The 20,490-nt window shown below is 45.2% G+C and overlaps 2 protein-coding genes across 2 annotated transcripts; one reads left to right on the forward strand and one right to left on the reverse strand.

The window, feature by feature from the left end:
• Nucleotides 1-4,200: 4,200 nt before the first annotated feature.
• On the reverse strand, nt 4,201-7,083 carry LOC125444055 (toll-like receptor 12). The gene has a single exon (XM_048516493.1). It carries the CDS (start codon nt 7,081-7,083, stop codon nt 4,201-4,203), a length of 2,883 nt encoding a protein of 960 aa, XP_048372450.1.
• A 5,286-nt stretch (nt 7,084-12,369) lies between these two features.
• LOC125444056 (toll-like receptor 12) lies at nt 12,370-15,147 on the forward strand. Its single transcript, XM_048516494.1, has one exon. The coding sequence runs from the start codon at nt 12,370-12,372 to the stop codon at nt 15,145-15,147; it is 2,778 nt and encodes a 925-aa protein (XP_048372451.1).
• Nucleotides 15,148-20,490: the final 5,343 nt, after the last annotated feature.

Consider the following 20,490-nt stretch of genomic DNA (forward strand, 5'->3'; position numbering starts at 1 on the left):
AATCCTGACGAAAGGAAAGGAGTAGGCAAGCTTCTTCGCAGTGGCTAAGCTGGAGTGTATTAGATCTGGTGGTACAAACTGCACCGGCCACAGCAAACTCCTCCATTCAGCTACTCCCGTTTGCGCACGTCATTCAGAAAAAGTTTTCGCACTTATGAATGGACTGAGCGTGATAAGCATTGATTACATGATAAGTACCGTGGTTTTTTTATATTAGCTTGTATGTGTATATATATTTAGTATTGATCACCATAAATAGTATTTACTTCACTTCCCTTAATTTTAACAAAGTTTTTTAGAGAAACTGTGTTGTATTCGCCAGTCCTAGCGCGCCTTTCATTTGCTATTATTGTCATCAAAATACTTACATTTGGCACAATCAACAGCATCTAAATCTATCCTCCAAGAAGCCTGTCAGCACTGTAAATAAATGGTTGGGTAATGCATTCTATTAGAACCAGCCAAAATATCACAAAAATCATCTGCATCACCCAACAGCGAGCCAGATTTTGAGAGCTGGCTGTTGTGGGTTTTCTGGGCTATGTGGCCGTGGTCTGGTCATTTTTGCTCCTACCATTTTGCCCACATCTATGGCTGGCATGCACTAGGGATGAAATGTTAGGAGAAAAACTACCAGACCACAGCCACACAGTCCTGAAAACCCACTACAACCAGTTGATTCAGATTGTGAAAGCCTTCAACAGTACTTTTGAGATCTTTGCCAGAGTGGGTGTTCAGTACAAAAAAAAAAAAGGGCTTGTATGTAAAGTCCCAATACATAGCCTATAGTCTGCAGTGGAGAATAGAATGGGCTGCAAACTAAATTCAATTTGGCCAGATTATGCTAGAGGCAAAACGTTACAAATTGAACAAGCGGCTGGAGCAAAGGAGACGGGTGAAAATGCAATTCTGTTTGTGAATATGAAAAGCAGTTGTGTGACAAAAGTGTTTCTAGGACTCGCAAAATGTGCTGCACATAGAGCAGTGTGCATTAAGAAACAAAAACCCTGAGAACTGTAATGGAGACATGGGCAACCATAACAATGTAAGGGGAGCCCTGCTGAACGAGAGCAGGAATCCATCTGGTCCAGCAGGTTTTTTTAAATCCTGCAAGCAGCCAGGTAGATGTCTTTGGTAAACTTACATATAAGCCCTGAAGGAAATAACAATTTTCTGCTCCCAAGCAACTGATCTTTAGAGTATACTGCCTCTACCTTGAGTATACTGCCTCTACCTTGGAGGTTCCAGTATACCTAGAAGTTCCAGTATACCAGTATACCTGGGGCCTTTCCCCACTTACAGTTTCGCGACCGCGCGCTACTCTCAAGCGAGGATTTCCATGAAGGGTTGTATCCCAGCGCGCTCTGCGCTGAAACAGTCAAAAGAATTACCCGTTTTCTTCCAGAAAGCGTCAGAAATGCGTGCGCTGAGGACATTACGGAAGAGCACAGAGTCAGGGCGGACTCGCCGTTAGCCGGCTGCCTTTCGGACTGCGTGGGGAGCGCTGCTGGACCACGTGCTATTTGGGGACAGTAGCGCGCAGCAAACAATAAGTGGGGAAAGGGCCCTAGAGTATACTGCCTCTACCTTTAGAGTATACTGCCTCTACCTTGGAAGTTCCATTTAGCTCCCATAACTAATAGATGTGTGGGTGTGGATCCTTCTTCAGAAGAGTGTATCCTTTTGTATCCTTCTTCAGAAGGGTGATATATTTGTTATCTATGGCTGATTCCGCATGGGCCAAAAACAGCAGTGTGAAAACGGTGTGAAAATGGTGTAAAAGGGTTTAAAATGGTGTAAAAGGGTTTATATTGTTTTCACACCGTTTTCACACCGCTGTTTTTGGCCCATGCGGAATTAGCCTATATAAGGGAGCTACATGACTATTGATAGAGAGCTATGCATGTCTGCTCTGGAGGTGAGTTCCACTGTATCCAGTGGTGTTTACTACTACCGGTATGTAAGGCTGCTAAGGACTATACTTTACATTTAGGATTTGCTACCAAAATCCTGCATACAGAAAAGTGAGCAGGAAACCCTGTCATTAACTCAGCACTGAACTCTGAACAATGTGATCATACACTCTGGACATGTTGCCATTACATGATGCACTACTGCAAAAAATGCTAGGATCGTGGGACTGAATAAAGCTAAATCGGAACCCGCTACTGACTGGATCCTAGCTCTGGGACATGTGATGAAAATAATAATAAAGTTCTTTTTGAGTCTGTGTGAAGTGATTTTCTTCCTGTCTTTCATTACCAAACAACTGCATGCTGGTTGCTATTTGTGGGAACAGGATTTGACACAATACAATCAAGCTTTCAGGTTAGGGTCGCCAACCTCCAGACGGTACCTGGAGATCACCCACTATTACAGCTGATCTTCAGGAGACAGAGATCAGTTCACTTGATGGAAAAGGCTGCTTTGAAAGATGAACTCCATGGCATTGCACCCCATTGAACCTCCTCTCCCCCTTAAGCCCCGCCCTCCTAAGGTTCCATCCCCAAAATCGCCTGGTATTTCCCAACCTGGAGCTGGCAACACTATTTCATGCAGACTTGGACCAAAACACCTCTCGTAGAATTTAAACACAGGCTCATTCTGCACATGCAGAATAATGCACTTTCAAACTGCTTTCAGTGCAGGATACAAACTGCTTTCAGTGAAGCTGTGCGGAATGGCAAAATCCACTTGCAAATAGTTGTGAAAGTGGTTTGAAAATGCATTATTTTGCGTGTGCAGAAGGGGCCACAGTTTCTAAAGGAAACTGAGGAAGAGGCTGCTTCCAAAGTTATGGCTCCAAAGTTTGGTGCCTTGAGTTTTACTGAAGCAGAAAGCAAGGGGGGTGGAGAACTGTGGCTGTGGAGTGAAAGCGGAAACAAGGGAAGTGTTGCAAAACTGCCATGTAAACATTCCATTTCTTCACCAGATCATCTACATTCGCAACAGCAATGAAGGTAACATGAAGCTGTATTCAGAAACTGTTGCAGATTCCGCATAGACCAAAAACAGTGGTGTGAAAATGGTGTGAAAACAGTTTAACAGGGTTTAAAACGGTGTAAAAGGGTTTACACCATTTTCATACCATTTTCACACTGCTGTGTTTGGCCCATGCAGAATCAGCCTAAGTTTTAGATCATTTTTTAATGTTGTCTGTACCCATTCTGCCTTCCAATCAACCCTCAACCACTTTACGCCATGTTGACTGGATCTCAGCATTTGTACATGACATACCATTGTGGGGGTGGAGGCATAAAAGTTACATGAGCTGAAAATAAATGGGGAGGGGGCAAGAGGCATTCTCATTTAAATGGGTATGCACAAATGCATCCATTAAAATCTTAATTTTGAAACTCACAGCATGGGCCTCAAAATTAGCTACCTTCGTTTACTTGGGTATACAATTTCAAGTATGGAAATGGATTATTTGAGGTTATGACCTTCATAATCTTCCCAATTTACACTTTAAAAAATATTTTATCAACAAAAGATTACAAGTAAAGAAAGTTAACATTAAAAGCAATAATAGCAATAATAATATATTTTAAAGGAAAAGATAAAAAAGAAAACAAAAGGAAGACTCATAAGAAGAAAAACAAAGGCTCATTCCGCACATGCAGAATAATGCACTTTCAAACTGCTTTCAGTGCTCTTTGAAGCTGTGCGGAATGGCCATTCTGCACAGCTTCAAAGAGCACTGAAAGCAGTTTGAAAGTGCATTATTCTGCTTGTGCAGAATGAGCCAAAGATAAGTGGGAGGCTGTTTCCAAGAGCTCAATGGCTCACTCACACTACTGAATCTGGATCTCCCCCCCCCCCAAAAAAAAACTAGTGGTTCTAAAATACAGACCCTTCCAGTCCACCCCTTCAATTTAAGGTCCCCAATATCTGGGGAGGTGAGAGCTAAGAAAAACTTGCTCTACAGCTGGCAAAAATAGCCCCTATTAGCAATGTGTCGTTTGAGAGCCCTCAGCGGTTCAACAGAAGTGAAACACCATTCCACTGCCTGCCCAACTTACACTTAAATAGCATTATGGGCAGAAAATATGTATACTTAGTCAATGCTAAACATTTTATGGCATAAATCTCTAACATGTACATATTAATAAGACTTACACAGGCTTAAGCCCTATTTGTGTGACTGGATTAACTTAACGTCTACCACAGAAGTTCCACCAAAACTTCCATTTCACTTCCTTACATCGCCTCATGCCCGTTTGCCTGGTGCTGACCCAGAATGCCCCTCATTTTATCCCAAAAAGCTGCCTGGGCAGCAGGCTCCTTAGGCCAATCTAGGTAGGTGTTCCTCTTCACCATCTTGGCCAAACGGTGATATGCTGTGAGCTGATTTCTTGAAACATGTTCCACGAACAACAGGATCAGTGTGTCTTCTTGTTCAGCCATGAGCCGGTATGTGGCCAGGCTTAGCTCCAGAGAGCACCAGTGACTGCCCAGGGCGTTGTGGCTGATCACACAGATGGTCTTGCGGCTACTATAGAGGCTCTCTATGATATTGTCCACCACGGCCTTACCTACCACAAAGTCTCGATTGTGCAGACAGAGGTTCAGGAAAGGTGGTCCATTCTGCTCCAGGTTGGGTACAAGGTGCTGTAATACCCACTCCTGGTCTTGGCTGCTGTAAGACACAAAAGCATCAAACTCAAATCTCCGGTCCTTGTTGCGATCCAGTAAACCCTTCCACCAAGCCCTCAGCATGTAGACCAGAAACAGGAAGTCTGAGCCACAAGTGGCATTCAGAAGGGGGAGTGAGATGAAGAAGAACAGGAATGAGAAAGTAGCTATAAAGAGGAGGAATCCAGCATTCTCACTGCAGTTCTGTTCTACAAAGGCCACAAACTTTTGTCTGTTATGCCTCCACCATGTTACATCCAAGCAGTCCGCTTGCTCCAGTCCTGAGACATAAATCCCTTTCATGTTGGTTGCCCAGCCAATGATCCAGGCACTAGAGCAGTCACACCTGAAGGTGACATTTGAAAAGTGCAAGTAGTGGGGAAGAGTGTGGACCTCTATCTGATATTGAATGTCACTGTCAAGAGCAAGGAAGTTCTCCTTCTCCAACACCAAATTCCTGAGGTTGTTCTTCCTGTGGAAGAACGCGGCTGAGATGTACCTGAGGTTGGAATTCACCACCTTTAGGACTTCCAAGGATGGCAAGTCCATGAAGTAGTACTGAGCCTCCTCTGGAGAATAATTATCTTCAGGGAGATTGTGCACCTCGAGTATTCGCAACCTGGACAGGTGTGACAGGTTGAAATTTTTTGATGAAAAAAGACCACCATCGATATGGTGCTTATAAATGAACTTCTCAAGCAGGGGGAAATGTTGATGGAAAGGCTGAGAGGACTGACACTCATGAAGAGCAGGCTCCCAATGGAGCATCTGTACACTGGGAAAGAATAAGTTTTTCTCGGCTTTTAGGAAGTTATAGCACCCACTTAAAGACATGTTCTGCACTGAAGCAAAGGCAGTGGTGACCATGCTATGGAATGAAATTAGGAGGTATGTCTCCACTCCAAATGTTGTTACGTTAGGCACTGACAAATAGATTTCAGGTAATGTATCATATGAACCTATTTGAAGGTCTCTTAAAAAAGTCAAGTTCTGAAAGACTCTTCTTGCAAACCGTTCAACGTTGTTGTCACGCAGGTCCAACGTAGTCAAGAGAGGCAGATTAGAAAACGAGTCAAGAGGCAGGTAGTTAATATGATTCTCTCTAAGATTCAAAACCTTGAGACTGTTGAATCCGGAGAAGGCCAATGGATCAATCTTCTCAAGGCCACACCTGTTGAATGACAGTTCTTGTAAATACGGCAGGCAGGAGAAAGCAGAGGCCGGGAGTGTACTGCCATTGTTACCAGAGAAATCCAGGACCTGCAGGCTGGAGGAGAAATTAATTGTCTTATACCCTGCCGGACAAAGATCCCAATGCAGATGGTTTTCAGAAAGATCCAGGAACAGCAGTTGTGGTAGTTTATATAGAAGGAAAGAATCCACATTCTCCAATTCGTTCCCTTCTAGCCCTAAATTCTTTAAAGAATGGCAGTCTGAAAGCTTTTCACCAATGAAGCTTTTGTAATAATTATGGGAGAACGTCAGTGAACGGAGGGAGAAACGGGTGGCAAGAACACAGAAGGAGTAAGCCTGGGTCTCATTTGGTGGGTTGGTCCTGTCTAGCGAGAGGGAGTCCAGTGCTTCTATTTCCAAGGCCAAGAGCTCACTCAAAGCCAGAGGGGACTGGCTCAAACTGAGGGACTGAAGAAGATCTCCCTTTTGAGCTTCAGGATTCATTCTGTCCTCCTGTGGCCAAGAGGAGGAGACAGCAAGGATTGGACGGTTACGATGTTGCTTTGAAGATAAAGAATAAGGCATCCCCTCCATCTTACAATTATTCACTGTCACCTGAGGCACAGACCTCAACGACGGGAAGATACTGAATAGTTCCGAAAAATGTTCCAAAGAGCAGCTGGAAACGGAGAATGACTGCAGTTGACTAGGAAATGCCACCCCTTTCTGTCCTGCTAGACAGACACCCTTCATGTCCAACATCTGCAGCTGGTGTAGCGGTTGGAAGACCTCAGCGGGGAGGGAGACGTTGGAGCAGCCCACATCTATGTGGTGGATTGACAGATGTTGCAGTTTGTCCAGGCCCAGGAAAGCCATAGGTGAGATGACTGACACGTTCATGGTGATACTCAAGTAACGAAGTTCTGGAAAAGTCAGGAACACTCCTTTATACAAGACATTAATGTTTCCTGATAGACAGAGGGTATTCACCTGCTCAGGAACAGGTGCTAGGTCAGCCGGCAGGGAGGTGATATTGCTGCAAAGCACAACCAGACCAGTATCTAGAGCAGAGGGACACAGAGAAAGAGGTTCTGCTGTGTGGGGCTTAAGCCATCCCTCTGTAACCTGACATTTGCCAGTGAGCACTGCCATGGATAAAGGCAGTTCCAGACATGAACGGAAGAGGATGAAGATCATCATTGTTTGGTCCCAGAGGAGGAATTTATGAGAAGGATTCATTCCAATCTGCTTGAGAGAAGACAAGTAATCAGACATTGTCCAGACCCAATGACCTATGCATTTATTTCTACAACAGGAGCATCACCATTGCTCAAAATTCATTCATTCATTCATTCATTCATTCATTCATTCATTCATTCATTCATTCATTCATTCATTCATTCATTCATTCATTCATTCATTTATTTTGATATACCGCCCCATTCCCGAAGGGCTCTGGGCAGTGTACAGCATAAAATCACATAAAATCATCATAAACATCCATAATTATAATAAAAACAGCAGTTATTATATCCCAAGATGGTGTCCCACCTGAACCTAATCCTCCTAGGAGGAGGAGGGCGGGGTAGTGGGTCCTGATGGTATTAAGGACCCATAAATCCCGATAATGGGTCCCACTGATATTGAGGACCCCTAACCTGGGGGGGGGGGGCACACTCAGCGGCTGGTTTCTCCAAAAACTTAATAGGCATCCTCCACATTGTCTCTAGACCCTGTCTGACTATGGACCAGCTTCCTGACCTTGATTCTTAGCTTCTCCTTGTTGCTGTGTACATGCCTGGCTTTTGATTCTTGGATTGATGGACATTACTCTGAACCCTTCCACACACTGGGTATCTCTTGAATTATTCATTGCTAAACAATTGTCAGCACAGCCATGACTCTGAGCCCCCTCAGTGCTGTGTGTTCTGTGACAGCACATCAGTTCTACCCCGCCTGCACAGTTTGGTGGTTAAGGGCAGGTTTGATTCTCCACTCCTCCACTTGAATGACAGACTCTTATCTAGTGAACCAGATTTGTTTCCCCACTCCTACACATGAAGCCTATTAGGTGACCTTGGGCTAGTCACAGTTCATTCAGAACTCTCTCCTGGGAATGGGAAATAGGGATGGACTGACCTCTTTCATTACATAGAGAAAATATTCACGAGGAGCGACAATTTACTTGCACAAAGCCCTGCATGGCCTTGGACCCTCATATCATAAGAACATAAGACCTAGCCTGCTGGATCAGACCAGAGTCCCTCTAGTTCAGCACTCTGCTACTTGCAGTGGCCCACCAGGTGCCTTTGGGAGCTCACGTGCAGGATGTGAAAGCAATGGCCTTCAGTACTGTCTCTCCACCAACTTTCTGCCATTACTTGTGATCATCTGCTCTGGGCCTTCTGCCACTAGAAAACAGGCAAAATCAACAGCCACCTGTGAGTGTGTTTTTTTCTTGTTGTGGCCTTGAGTAATGTTTTCTGTGATTCAGTTCCATTCTCTAGCTTACAGCAGATCAAGGAGACAAATAAAATAAAGAATGGATGCAAAGAGCAATTCACTAAGCAATAAGACCATCTGCAGGTTAAAGACGTTCCTCCTCAGGAAATGTCTGATTCAGAAATTAAATGTAACCATTAACACAGTGTTCAAGTAGCAGACCACAAAAATTTCATCTCATTGAGGAACAATGAGAGCGGGTTGTCAACAGATCAGGGGAAAGAACATACTGCCCACCTTGTATGCCTTTTAAACCAGTGTGAATTGCAGACAGACAGCAGGTGGCAAAGCCTTTCATAGAGGGGCAGTTAGCATCACCTCCTGCTGATGTCTGCAGATCCAGGTGTGGCACAACACAGGTGTCGCATAACACAGCAGGGTCTGATTAAAGGGAAAGACATTTAACAGTACCTCTTGACACCCCTGGGATAGAGGAATGACATACCTGGATCTTCTCTTCAGCTGATCAGCTCTTCTCTGAGCTGATCTTCTTCCAAAGTTTTTAAAAGCAGCCATTGGCACAGCAACAGCATATTTTGATAGGAGAAGGCTTGTTGCATTTCCTCTTCACTCACCACATCCTCTTTCATGTTTGCTGATAGACTTTAAGATAGGTCACTCACCCACAACACTATCCCCAACTGAATTTTGCTCAGCCTATTGAATGAAAGGCAGTTGAGTCTTGGCTTTGACCATCGCTATCTCACCACCTCTACGGCAGATTGTCCAAGACTTGCCTGCCCTGCTATTCTCTGGCTTTGTTTATTCCTCTATCGACAGCACAAGAGAACACCTGCCATTCTCTGCCTTGCAGGATATTGATTTCCACTTATTCTGATTTCTTCACCTGAATGGTTATTTGCCCTCGATTTAGGTTCCAGCTTTCCCCCCCCCTTTTGGTTCTACAGCCCAACATTGATTTTGAAAGCTGAAGTCAAAGTCTTTTCGAGGGTTCTCTTCAACTCATCTTCAAAGAGTTGGCTTTGGTGATAAGAAGCACAAAGGAACCTGAGTGAATGCAAGAAACATTTGTTTGAACAATACCTGCTTCTTGGAGGAAAAAAACCCACCTATCCATGTGGACCTCTCTTCCTACCCTACAGGTAAGAACCTGAAACTGTGGACCTATAACTTTCTAATTTTTTGTTGGGAGCAAACCCTCCAGAGCAGAAAGGGTGGAAAACAAAGAGCCGTGGATCATAGTATTTAAGTAAAAATGGCAAGATCAGGTTGTATAAACATAAAAATGAGGAGAAAGGGATGAAAACACCCCCATACAACCACACTGAGCCTAACCCAAACACAGAAAAGGGTCCAGCGAGTTTTTAAAATTGATCTTGCTGAATTTTCTCCCCTGCTACAGCCCTCATCACACATCTCACGATCCCCAATGTAGTCTTTTTGGGTGGTCAAAGGGGACCCCTCTTTCTTTTTCCACTAGAAGAATTGGTAGTTGGATCCAATCCCCAAAATTCTCTCTCTCTCTCTCAGTGGCATCTTGCACAGGTTACCAAGGCCTCAGAAGGTTGTAGTTCTGGAGCAGAGATGCCATCTTCCAGGTGGCAACCTTACCGTGGACACTTGCTGCTCAGTTGGGAAATGGGGGAAAATTCAGAGGGGAATGGGAAGGGGCGTTGATAGACTGTCTATGTGATGTAAGGCCCTGACATTCTGTATACGATGACATCACTTCTGGGTTGTGCTGGAAGTGATGTCACTGTGCCACCAATAGCAGGAGCACCCACCATTTGGTAAACTCCTGCTGGGTGCCAGACCAAGGCTAGCAGGCCTACTTGAAGCCCTGATACCCCTCTCCGATTAGAGCTGGACAGAGGAAGGAATGTACACTTGTACAGAATGATATTGGGGGCTGTAGACCTTGGGCAAGGATCAGAGCTAGAAATCTGAATAAAGACATTTGAAATACATTAATCTATGGCTCATTCCTCACATGCAGAATAATGCACTTTCAAACTGCTTTCAGTGCTCTTTGAAGCTATGCGGAATAGCAAAATCCACTTGCAAACAGTTGTGAAAGTGGTTCGAAAATGCATTATTTTGCGTGTGCAGAAGGGGCCTAGGTTACCAATTTTAAAATGGGCCTGGATTTAGAACTACAGACAGAAAATGGCAGCTTCCGAGGACAAATCTGGTATACCATAGAGATAACATCCCGGCTGAGCTCCCTCATCTCTGTCCTTCAAGAGTATCATTCCCCTCCCCAAATCTCCAGGGATTTCCAAAACTGGAGCTGACAGCCCTATAAAAGTCTTGCCTGCTTAAGAAAAAGAAGAAGATAATCTTCCACCCTTTCACTACTGCTTGATTTCCCCCCAGAAATTACTAGACCTATTCTTTGAGGATCAGGACAAATATTTGGGTGTTTAAAACCATGTGTCTATTTTGTGAAAATGCTTGACTCCTTACTGATGAAACTTGCAGAATGACCTTGGGCCGGTTGGTCCCACATAGCCATGACTACTTTACATAGTCCTGAGAATGAAATGGGGTAGGGAGAGAACCAGGTATGCGGCTGTAGGCTTTGGTCTCAACCAATATCACTCAAACAAGAATGGAACATGGAGCTAGGCAGAGTGATTTCAGTAGTGGAGATAGTTCTGAGCATGTTCAGTTTCTGAGAGTGTGGTGTAGTGGTTAAGGACAGATGAACTCTAATCTGGAAAACCGGGTTTGGTCCCCAACACTTCTACATGAGCGGCAAACTCTAATCTGATGAACTGGATTTGTTTCCCTGCTTCTTCACATGTAGCCTGCTGGGTGACCTTCGTCTCGTAGTTCTCTCAGAACTCTCTCAGCCCCACCTACCTGACAAGATGTCTGTTTTGGGGAGAGGAAGGGAAGGAGTTTGCAAGTCCCTTTGAGACTCCTGACAGGAGAGAAAGGTGGGGTATAAATTCAAAACTCTTTTTCTTCTGAACCATTTATAGTTTCAAAGATAAAAAATACCATACTGTATAGGGAGAGGAAATGGGCTAGAGATATGCCCATCATAACGATGGGTGAGTGGTCTGTGGAAAGACATTGCAGACTGCAGTGCCCCCTGGGGGATAGGCAAAACAGATGCCATGTAGCAAGCTTTCTGAATAGAGTTTGTAATGATTTTTTAAACCATAGAATGTACTTGTAGGCCACCATTCAGACAGTGCAGAGGGAAAGACTGAACTACTCCCCTATAAAGGTGGTCCTGATCCAAAATGAACCTCCACCCACCTGCTATTTAAAGGGAAAAAATGTAGATAGCTCCTTTCATCTATCAACTTTGGTTTGTCCCTTTAAAAGATCCGTCTGAAATCCTAAAACCAAGAGGCTCTGGAAGTCTCTCAGAGCAGTTTTGGATACCGTGGCTTCTTTGATTCCCCACTCCTCCACATGAAGTGACCTTGGGCCAGTCACAATTCTTTCAGAACTCTCTCAGCTCACGCAGAGGCAGAACGGCAAACCACCTCCGAGTGTTCTCTTGCCTTGAAAACCCTAAGGGACCAATGTAATTCAGCTGTAACCAGAGGTGGGATCCAGCAGGTTCTCACAGGTTCCCGAGAGTAGGTTACTAATTATTTGTGTGTGCCGAGAGGGGGTTACTAATGGGTGATTTTGCCACGTGATTTTTGCCTTAGTTACGCCCCTCCTCCGCTCCTCAGCAGGAGCATGCAGAACTTGAAGTAGTCTAGCAGGAGGTGCGTGGCAGCCTGCGCCTGCGTGCATTCGTTTCCCACCCAAGGACTTGCGCAGCGGCTGCATCCTTGCCACAGCCCCGCCCAGCAATGCCCCACCCCAAATGCCCGCCCACGCCCCCGTCGTGCCCCGCCCAGCCCCATTGGCGCTACGCCACTGCTTCAATCCCACCACCATGGGAACCTGTTACTAAAATTTTTGGATCCCACCACTGGCTGTAACCTGTCAGCACTTTCTACCGCCACTAGACCGCTACATAAGACCACAATCCTTCACTGTGTTTGTTTTCCTTTGGTAGGTAATCCAGTAAGAGATGATCCAGACTTTTGAGCTACGGAGCAAAGAATGAAGCAACATACACGAACCATGCTGTCTCTCATCATGCTATTTTGGCTGGGGCTACCTGTACACCTTGCCTTGATGAGCACACATTGCCGGCAAATTGAAGGCCCGCTGCATAAATATGTTAAAAAGTTTTTCTTCTTCTGCAACCCTCCTGTCAACACCTCCCTGGTGGTCGGTTGCAATCGAGTGACTGCCCTGCCAGAAGATATCATTGACATCCCCAGAGGAGTCCAAGCACTGTGTTTGTTTGGGAGGATTAAAGTCTTGAGGGAATGGGCTTTTCAAGCTTTTCCAGACCTGCGCTATCTGAGCATCCCATTGGCCCCTTTTGTGATCTCACCCGGGGCTTTCCAGGGTCTAAGGACACTGCAACACCTTGCGATAATGCACGGAGCTCCAGCATCGCAATGTATCAACATCACCAGCCTACCTGATATATTGCTATCCATGCATTCACTGCAGACGTTGTACCTTGGCAATATCTGCCTCACTAAACGAAGGGCAATAATGCTTCCTAGCACCTTGCGATCACTTACATTCTCTGTCTGTTCTCAAGTTCAACTTTCTGTGTGGCTCGACATCTTTCCGTCATTGAGGTCAGTATCTCAAGTGACTGTAAAAACCTGTAGAAACTTAGGTCCTTTTTCTGCGAGGCATCATAATTATACAACTCAGCCTGCCATAGCCTGTCGGAATGAGGAAGCAAGCCCTGAAGGCCAAAGAAGTCCTCTAAAGTCCCTGAAACTCATCCATTTCCCTCTGACTCTCAGTGACCTTCTGAACTTAGAAATAGAAGAACTTGACTCCCTCTCTTTGGATAATACAGATCCAGTAAAAGAGAACAAAACTTCATTGGTCTGTGCTCTAGCTTCCCGTTTCTCCCTCCGCTCTTTGAAACTCTCCCGGAATCACTACAGAAGTTTTGATGGTGAAGAACTTCATGCGTGTTGCTCTTTGAAGAGTTTGGTGCTTCAAGACAACAAAATGGAGAATGTAGATATTTTGCTTCTATCTAAACTCCCCCAGCTGCGGCAGTTGGATCTTTCGGTAAATAAGCTCCACTGGGCTCTGTGCCCAACAGTTTATAAGAGCATGAACTTTGCCTCCAGACTACAGACACTGGATTTCTCTAAAAACAATATCACCAGTCTCCCAGCCGATGCCTTCGACTGTCTGACATATTTGGAGAAGCTTTCACTCAACTCTTGCGGAATTAAAAAAATTGACCCTTTGGCCTTCTCTGGACTCAACAACCTCACGGTTCTAAATCTGAACAGAAACCACATTAAGTATCTAGAAAAAGAGGTATTTTCCAACCTATCCAAACTCGCCTCCTTAGACCTGAACGACAATCCCATTGAGGTGCTAAGGAAAGACTTTTTCCTGCATCGGAACATGCTGAGAGAACTCAGTTTTGGTTCTCCAACGGGAGACTTGGATGTGGAATTTTCAGTTTTAGACCTTAAAGTGTTACAAATTGCATGCAAATCTCGAACTAGGTTCTGGGGAGGAAGCATCAAGGTTTTCTCCACTCTGGAGAGACTAACGTTAAGCTGCCATCAGCTTGAGGTGGATTCATGCAAATACCCCCTTTTCCCTCAAATGAAGGGAATCTCTTTGACAGGCCTTCATAGAGTCACGGTTTCCTGTAACAGCTCAAGGCCTTTTTTGCATCATTTTCCTCTGCTAGAAAACTTTGACTGCAGGATGTGCCTCTGGAAAGGATTTAACTTGTCTCATTTACCAAACCTAAGGATCCTGGTGATGGTCAATGCTGGCATTACGTTGAATGACGTTTCCCAAGATGATGCTCAGTACCTCTTCCGGAACCTCGCTAAGCTGGAGGTGATGTCCTTGTATTCTTCAGGTCTGCAATACATTTCAGCCGTTCTATTCCGAGATATGAAGAATCTGCGTTTGCTTCTTCTAGAAAATGAATTACTGCTTCGATTGGACAGTGGCTTTCAGAATGAACTGATGCAGCTCCGGTATTTGTACCTGCAGAGCATCACTTTTGGGTGCGACTGCTCCAATGCTTGGTTGGTTAGTTGGGCAGTAGGGTTGAAAGACCTGCATGTATCCATGCGTTCTTCAGTCCAATGTCAGGAGCTGACTACGGTGAAGAAAATTCACCAGTTCTTGCCCTTTGTTGAGCAGAACTGCAGCCTCAAGATAGACTTCATCCTCTTCCTCGTCACTTTCTGTCTGGTCTTGTCTCTTCTGTCAGTCCCCTTGGTTCATGCTACTTGGGGCACAGAGCTCCTCTTCCTCATTTACTTGCTGCGCGGTTGGTGGCGGAGGCTGCGTGGCGAGATACGCAAGGGGACGAGGTACGGATACGATGCCTTCGTGTCCTACTGCAGCCAGGACCAGGAATGGGTGCTACAGTATCTGGTGCCCAACCTGGAGCAGAAAGGATCACCTGCCCTAAAACTCTGCCTGCACAGCAGGGACTTCATGGTGGGCAAGGCCACTGTGGACAATATAATGGACAGCCTTTACAATAGTCGAAAGACCATCTGCGTGATCAGTAGACATTCCCTGTGCAGCCACTGGTGCTCTCTAGAGATGAGTCTGGCTACATACAGACTCTTAGCTGGGAGAGAGGATACACTGATCCTCATATTCTTGGAGCGCATCTCCAGGTACCGCCTTTCAGCTTCCCATCGCTTGGCCAAGCTGGTGAAGAAGAAGACTTACTTGAACTGGCCCGAGGAGCCAGCTGCTCAGCTTGCTTTTTGGCATAGTCTGCGGAATAGTTTTAGGAGGCCCCATGGAGAGGAAGAGAGCAGTTTTTAGAGAGACTTGTCTAGGCATTGGCCAGCCTATAGGATTACGAAGAACCTGGATGACATACTGGAAGATCAGCCCTTCGACACATTTTCCTTCATCAGAAGCAGTCTATTCAGAATAAGACTGTGATGTGGAAGGGGTGTATGTAATGCTTTCCCTCCGCACCATTTTCACAGTCTGTGTTCTCTCTAGACTGACAATCAGTGATAATCCCTGATGATTTCCAGGAGCCACCTAAAGACTGGCAACCCTATAAAGGCTGTAAGGCAGCACAACAAGGGAGCAGCAGTGGCGTAGGAGGTTAAGAGCTCGTGTATCTAATCTGGAGGAACCGGGTTTGATTCCCAGCTCTGCCGCCTGAGCTGTGGAGGCTTATCTGGGGAATTCAGATTAGCCTGTGCGCTCCCACACACGCCAGCTGGGTGACCTTGGGCTAGTCACAGCTTCTCGGAGCTCTCTCAGCCCCACCTACCTCACAGGGTGTTTGTTGTGAGGGGGGAAAGGCAAGGAGATTGTAAGCCCCTTTGAGTCTCCTACAGGAGAGAAAGCAGGGATATAAATCTCAAAAACTCCTCCTCCTCCTCTTCTTCTCCTTCTCCTCCTCCTCCTTCCTCCTCCTTCCTCCTCCTCCTCTTCCTCTTCTTCTTCTTCCTCCTCTTCCTCTTCTTCTTCCTCCTCTTCTTCGTCTTCTTCTTCCTCCTCCTCTTCTTCTTCTTCCTTCTCCTCTTCTTCCTCTTCTTCCTCTTCTTCTTCTTCTTTCAACGTAATCCATCATGTTAACTGTTTAAAGCTGACTGTTCAACCTGAAGAAATATTTGAAGGTTAATCCTAGAAACAGGAGAGTTGAATTACATAGGAAGGCACCTACTGCCATCTTCTGGTGTAAAGCAGTGTAGAATCCTTATCAATGAGATCGGCAGGAGGTGAGTTAGAATGCTGAGCGGGACTCTGGGTCACACCCAACACAGCAATTGTTGTGCTCTTAAAAGACATTCGATGATTGTTATATTCTTCAGATTAGAGGGTCAGCTCACAGCACTTCCAGTACTTAAGGGTACTTTAAATACTGAACGAGCAGTTCTGCCTGCTGCACCAACAATTGAGCAATACTACGGGCATTTTCGCACATGCAGAATAATGCACTCTCAATCGTCTTTCAATGCACTTTAACAATTGTTTGCAAGTGGATTTTGCTATTTCGCACAGTGCACTGGAAGTGGATTGAAAGTGCATTATTTTGCATGTGCAGAAGTGACCTAGGTGAAATGGAAGCAAGATTGGTCATCTTTTGCTTGCAAGCTGTAGACTCTAACCCAATTGGCCATGCTGGCAGGGGCTGATGGGAATTGTAGTCCATGAACATCTGGAGAGCCGCAGGTTGCAGACCCCTGCTGTAGACAAAAAAAATTTAATTCAGTTTTTTACTTGTACTTTAAAATAAAAATCCAAAACATATACAAAGGCAAAAGGGGACCAAGTTATAAAGTACTTATTTCATAGAAATTTCAAGTTTTTTCTGCAATGAATATTAACCCTTAAACTCTAAACTTTCAGCACTTGACCATTAAACATCATATCTTTAACATCGTTATTGATTTTAAAGATCTCACTTTTCTCTACTGGATTTTGTTTTAACAGGCCTTGACCTTCAAAACCACTAGTCATCAGTTTATTTTCCCTGTTTTATCTAGGTGTTTTATCAAGGGTTTCCAATTGTCCCTGAATGAACTGACAAAATTAGTTTTTAACAAATGTCATACTCTACCTTCCTCCCTTACAGGATTTGGGCAAATATTCATAATTAGCAGAGTTTAGCAGATACCCATAAAGACCCAGATACTTATGAGTTGCGTTATATAAAAGTTCATTAGCTAAAAGGGTAGAGAAACATGGAGAATAACAATAAGGCTTGCTTTCCTGGCCTCAGTTAATCCTTGAAGAGCCAGCATGATATAGTAGTTTAGAGCAGGTGGACTCTAATCCAGAGAACCAGATTTGATTCCCCTCTCCTCCACATGAATGGCAGACTCTTATTTGGTGAATCAGATTTGTTTCCCCACTCCTATGTTCCTGCTGGGTGACCTTTGACTGTTTCTCCACTCCTACATTCCTGCTGCACAATCTTGGGCTAGTCTCTGTTGGAAACTCTCTCAGCCTCGCCTCTCTCACAAGGTGTCTGTTGTGGTGAGAGGAAGGGAAAGGAGTTTGTAAGCCTCTTTGGGTGTTCTTACAGGAAAGAAAAGTGGGGTATAAATCCAGACTCTTCTTCTCCTCTCAGGAGCCTCAACCAGTTACTCACACGGAGTACACATGCACAGGGGAAATGCTGATGTAATTAAAAACCTCTGGCCCTTATGCATGTCCAGAGGCAGCCTATATTAGTGTTCCTCAAGTAACTAGTAATGTTGGAGCCTGGACTTAACTTGGAGTCTTGGTATGAAGAAGGGGAACACACTTTACATGCACATGAACAAGTTACATGCATGTAAACATGCACAGACCCAGGGTGGGTTTATGACAGATATCACTTCTGGGTTTGTAACAGAAGTGGTCTTGCAGTATCGATGTGATGCCTACTTCTCCATATTTCCCCCTGCCAGGCTGCTGAATGGTGCAAGAAGAGAAGAGAAGAGTTTTGGAATTATACCCCACTTGTCTACAGCCAAAGGAATCTCAAAGTGCCTTCAAACTTCTTCCCTTCCCTGAGAGTTCTGAAAGACCAAGGGGCTGACAGTTCTGAAAGACGCAGGTCACCCAGCAGGCTTCAAATGGAGGAGTGAGGAAACAAAACTGGTTCACCAGATAAGTCTGCCATTCATGTGGAGGAGCAGGGAATCAAAACTGATTCTCCAGATTGGAGCCCACCTGCTCTTAACCACTACACCAGGCTGGTTTTCTAGCACTCCCAGGTGGACAGCTCCAAGTTATAACCTGAGGAATAATCATCTATTGTCTGAAGCAGGGGTCTTCAAACTATGGCCCTCCAGATGTTCATAGACTACAATTCCCATGAGCCCTACCACTTGGCCATGCTGGCAGGGGCTGATGGAAATTGTAGTCCATGAACATCTGGAGGGCCATAGTTTGAAGACCCCTGGTCTGAAGCATTAAGCTGATAACATTGCCTCTCCTGAAAAGAAGAAGAAGAGAAGAAGAGTTTGGATTTATATCCCCCCTTTCTCTCCTGCAGGAGACTCAAAGGGGCTTACAATCTCCTTGCCCTTCCCTTCTCACAACAAACGCCCTGTGAGGTAGGTGGGGCTGAGAGAGTTCCGAGATGCTGTGACTAGCCCAAGGTCACCCAGCTGGCATGTGCGGGAGTGTACAGGCTAATCTGAATTCCCCAGATAAGCCTCCACAGCTCAGGCGGCAGAGCTGGGAATCAAACCCGGTTCCTCCAGATTAGATACACGAGCTCTTAACCTCCTACGCCACTGCTGCTCTCACTCTACGCTACTGGATTCTGGTGTCTCTTTTCTGCTGTCTTTAGTTGTATATCACTTTGGAATCCCTGCATCCATTTTCCCCTGAAGATGGGCAGTCTAGAAAGATTGCTGTGGTGTTTTTTCAATAATTGTAACCGAGGGGCTCCTCAGCATCAAGCATTTGGTGCCTCTTCAACAAGAAGGTACAACAAGAAGACCAGGCCTCCCACGTTGGGACGCTTTGGAGTCTAGGAGGTGACTGTTTCCATCATCACTGTGTGTTGTGACTGCGAATGCCAGTAGCTTGGGAGCGATACCAGAAGATTCCGGAGCAATGAGCTCAAAAGAGATGACCTCAGACCACAAGAAGCCCTGTCAGTCGGCACCAGCAGCAGCTGGCTGCACTCAAGACCTGGCAGTTGAAAAAAGGATCCTGAAGGGAGCTGCTTGGCTGCTCATCCTCTGCCCCCATCTGCTTGCAGAGGGGGGGGGGATTCCCAAATGCTGGAGAGATAAGTGAAGGAGAATGGGTAGTGTATTGTCAAAGGCTTTTACGGCCGAATTCAACTCGTTGTTGTGTGTTTTTCGGGCTGTGTGACTGTGGTACCAGGGCCACACAGCCACAACAGTGAGAGTGGTTAGCTTTGGCCTGGTGATTTATTAACAGCAGGAGAGTAGGAAAACACTCTGTAATGCCCAGAAAATGGTGTTCTGCCATGGTAACTGTGGTGTGACGTGAACAAGACCAGGTCCAGACAATAAGGGTACATCCAAGAGGGCTACCCTGTTTTAATCTTTATATTGCTTTTCTTTTGTATTTAAAGTATTAGATTGATAGCCAAATTTCTGCACGATATAAAGACTGGTTTTGTCTTCTTTATCCTAGGCAACTTTCTCTTTAAATGAGCTCTTTACCCATATTTTCAGGCATTCCAAGCTCAAACTGGACAGAAAGGGAAAACCCTGAAGTTGTGCTATACCTTTCTAGGAATTACTGGAAACACTATAGTAAAACTATAGACTTTTCATTGATGATGCCACTTACCAGAATTGCATGCTGTGTGATGTAATCTTTTGGGGGGGGAAAAACCTGGGAATAATGTGGGGCTGTTCTAGGAATCGCAGTGGTACAACCACAGTTTTACCACAGAGTTTCCTGGTGTTTCCAGGAGTACATGACATCATTTCTAGTTTTCCTTGAAAATTATGTCACACTATGTGCAATGCCAGCACCCTTCCATGTCCCTGCTCATATCTCCTACTGGGTGCCAGCCACTGGCTGACAATGTTGATTTCCTCCAAGCCAGGATGCAAATAAGACTGCAGCGATGTTCCATCTGCAGCAGAGGTCACCTTCTGGAGATGTTTCATCTGCAGCAGAGAGACCCCCAAGGAGTGGTGTCACAGGAAGAGGCACATCTCCTCCATACCTCTGCTGTCTGAGTAGGAGGTGGGTGGGCTGCAGATATACTGTACCTGCAGTCATTTAAACTAGTGAGCATAGAGCCACACTCTGAAATGTATAGCACATGGCTACTCAGTTGTGAGCAAAAGACACTTTGCGCCTTACGCATGTTCCAAGACTGGACACTGGCACTGAAAGTAGCTCTGAGGGTAGCAAGGGGGACTTCCCACTGAGAAGGTTTGTTGAAAAATAATTAAAAAGTAAAATAATAAAACCCCTGCCAGAGTTGTGCACTGTTTGACATCACTTCCAACCAAGGAAAGCCTGGAAATGACATCCTGCCTCTCTAGGACTTGCTGGAAATTATATCATTTTACCACATTTTCCAGTGATTGCTAGAATGATATGATGTCATTTCTAATATTTCCCAGAAGTGATGTCACAGCGCACAAAATGGCAGCCTGTCTCCTTATAGTCCAGTGGTTCTCAACCTGGGGGTTGGGACCCCTTTGGGGGTCG

Source organism: Sphaerodactylus townsendi, linkage group LG15 (genome assembly GCF_021028975.2).
Source record: "Sphaerodactylus townsendi isolate TG3544 linkage group LG15, MPM_Stown_v2.3, whole genome shotgun sequence".
NCBI lineage: Eukaryota > Metazoa > Chordata > Lepidosauria > Squamata > Sphaerodactylidae > Sphaerodactylus > Sphaerodactylus townsendi.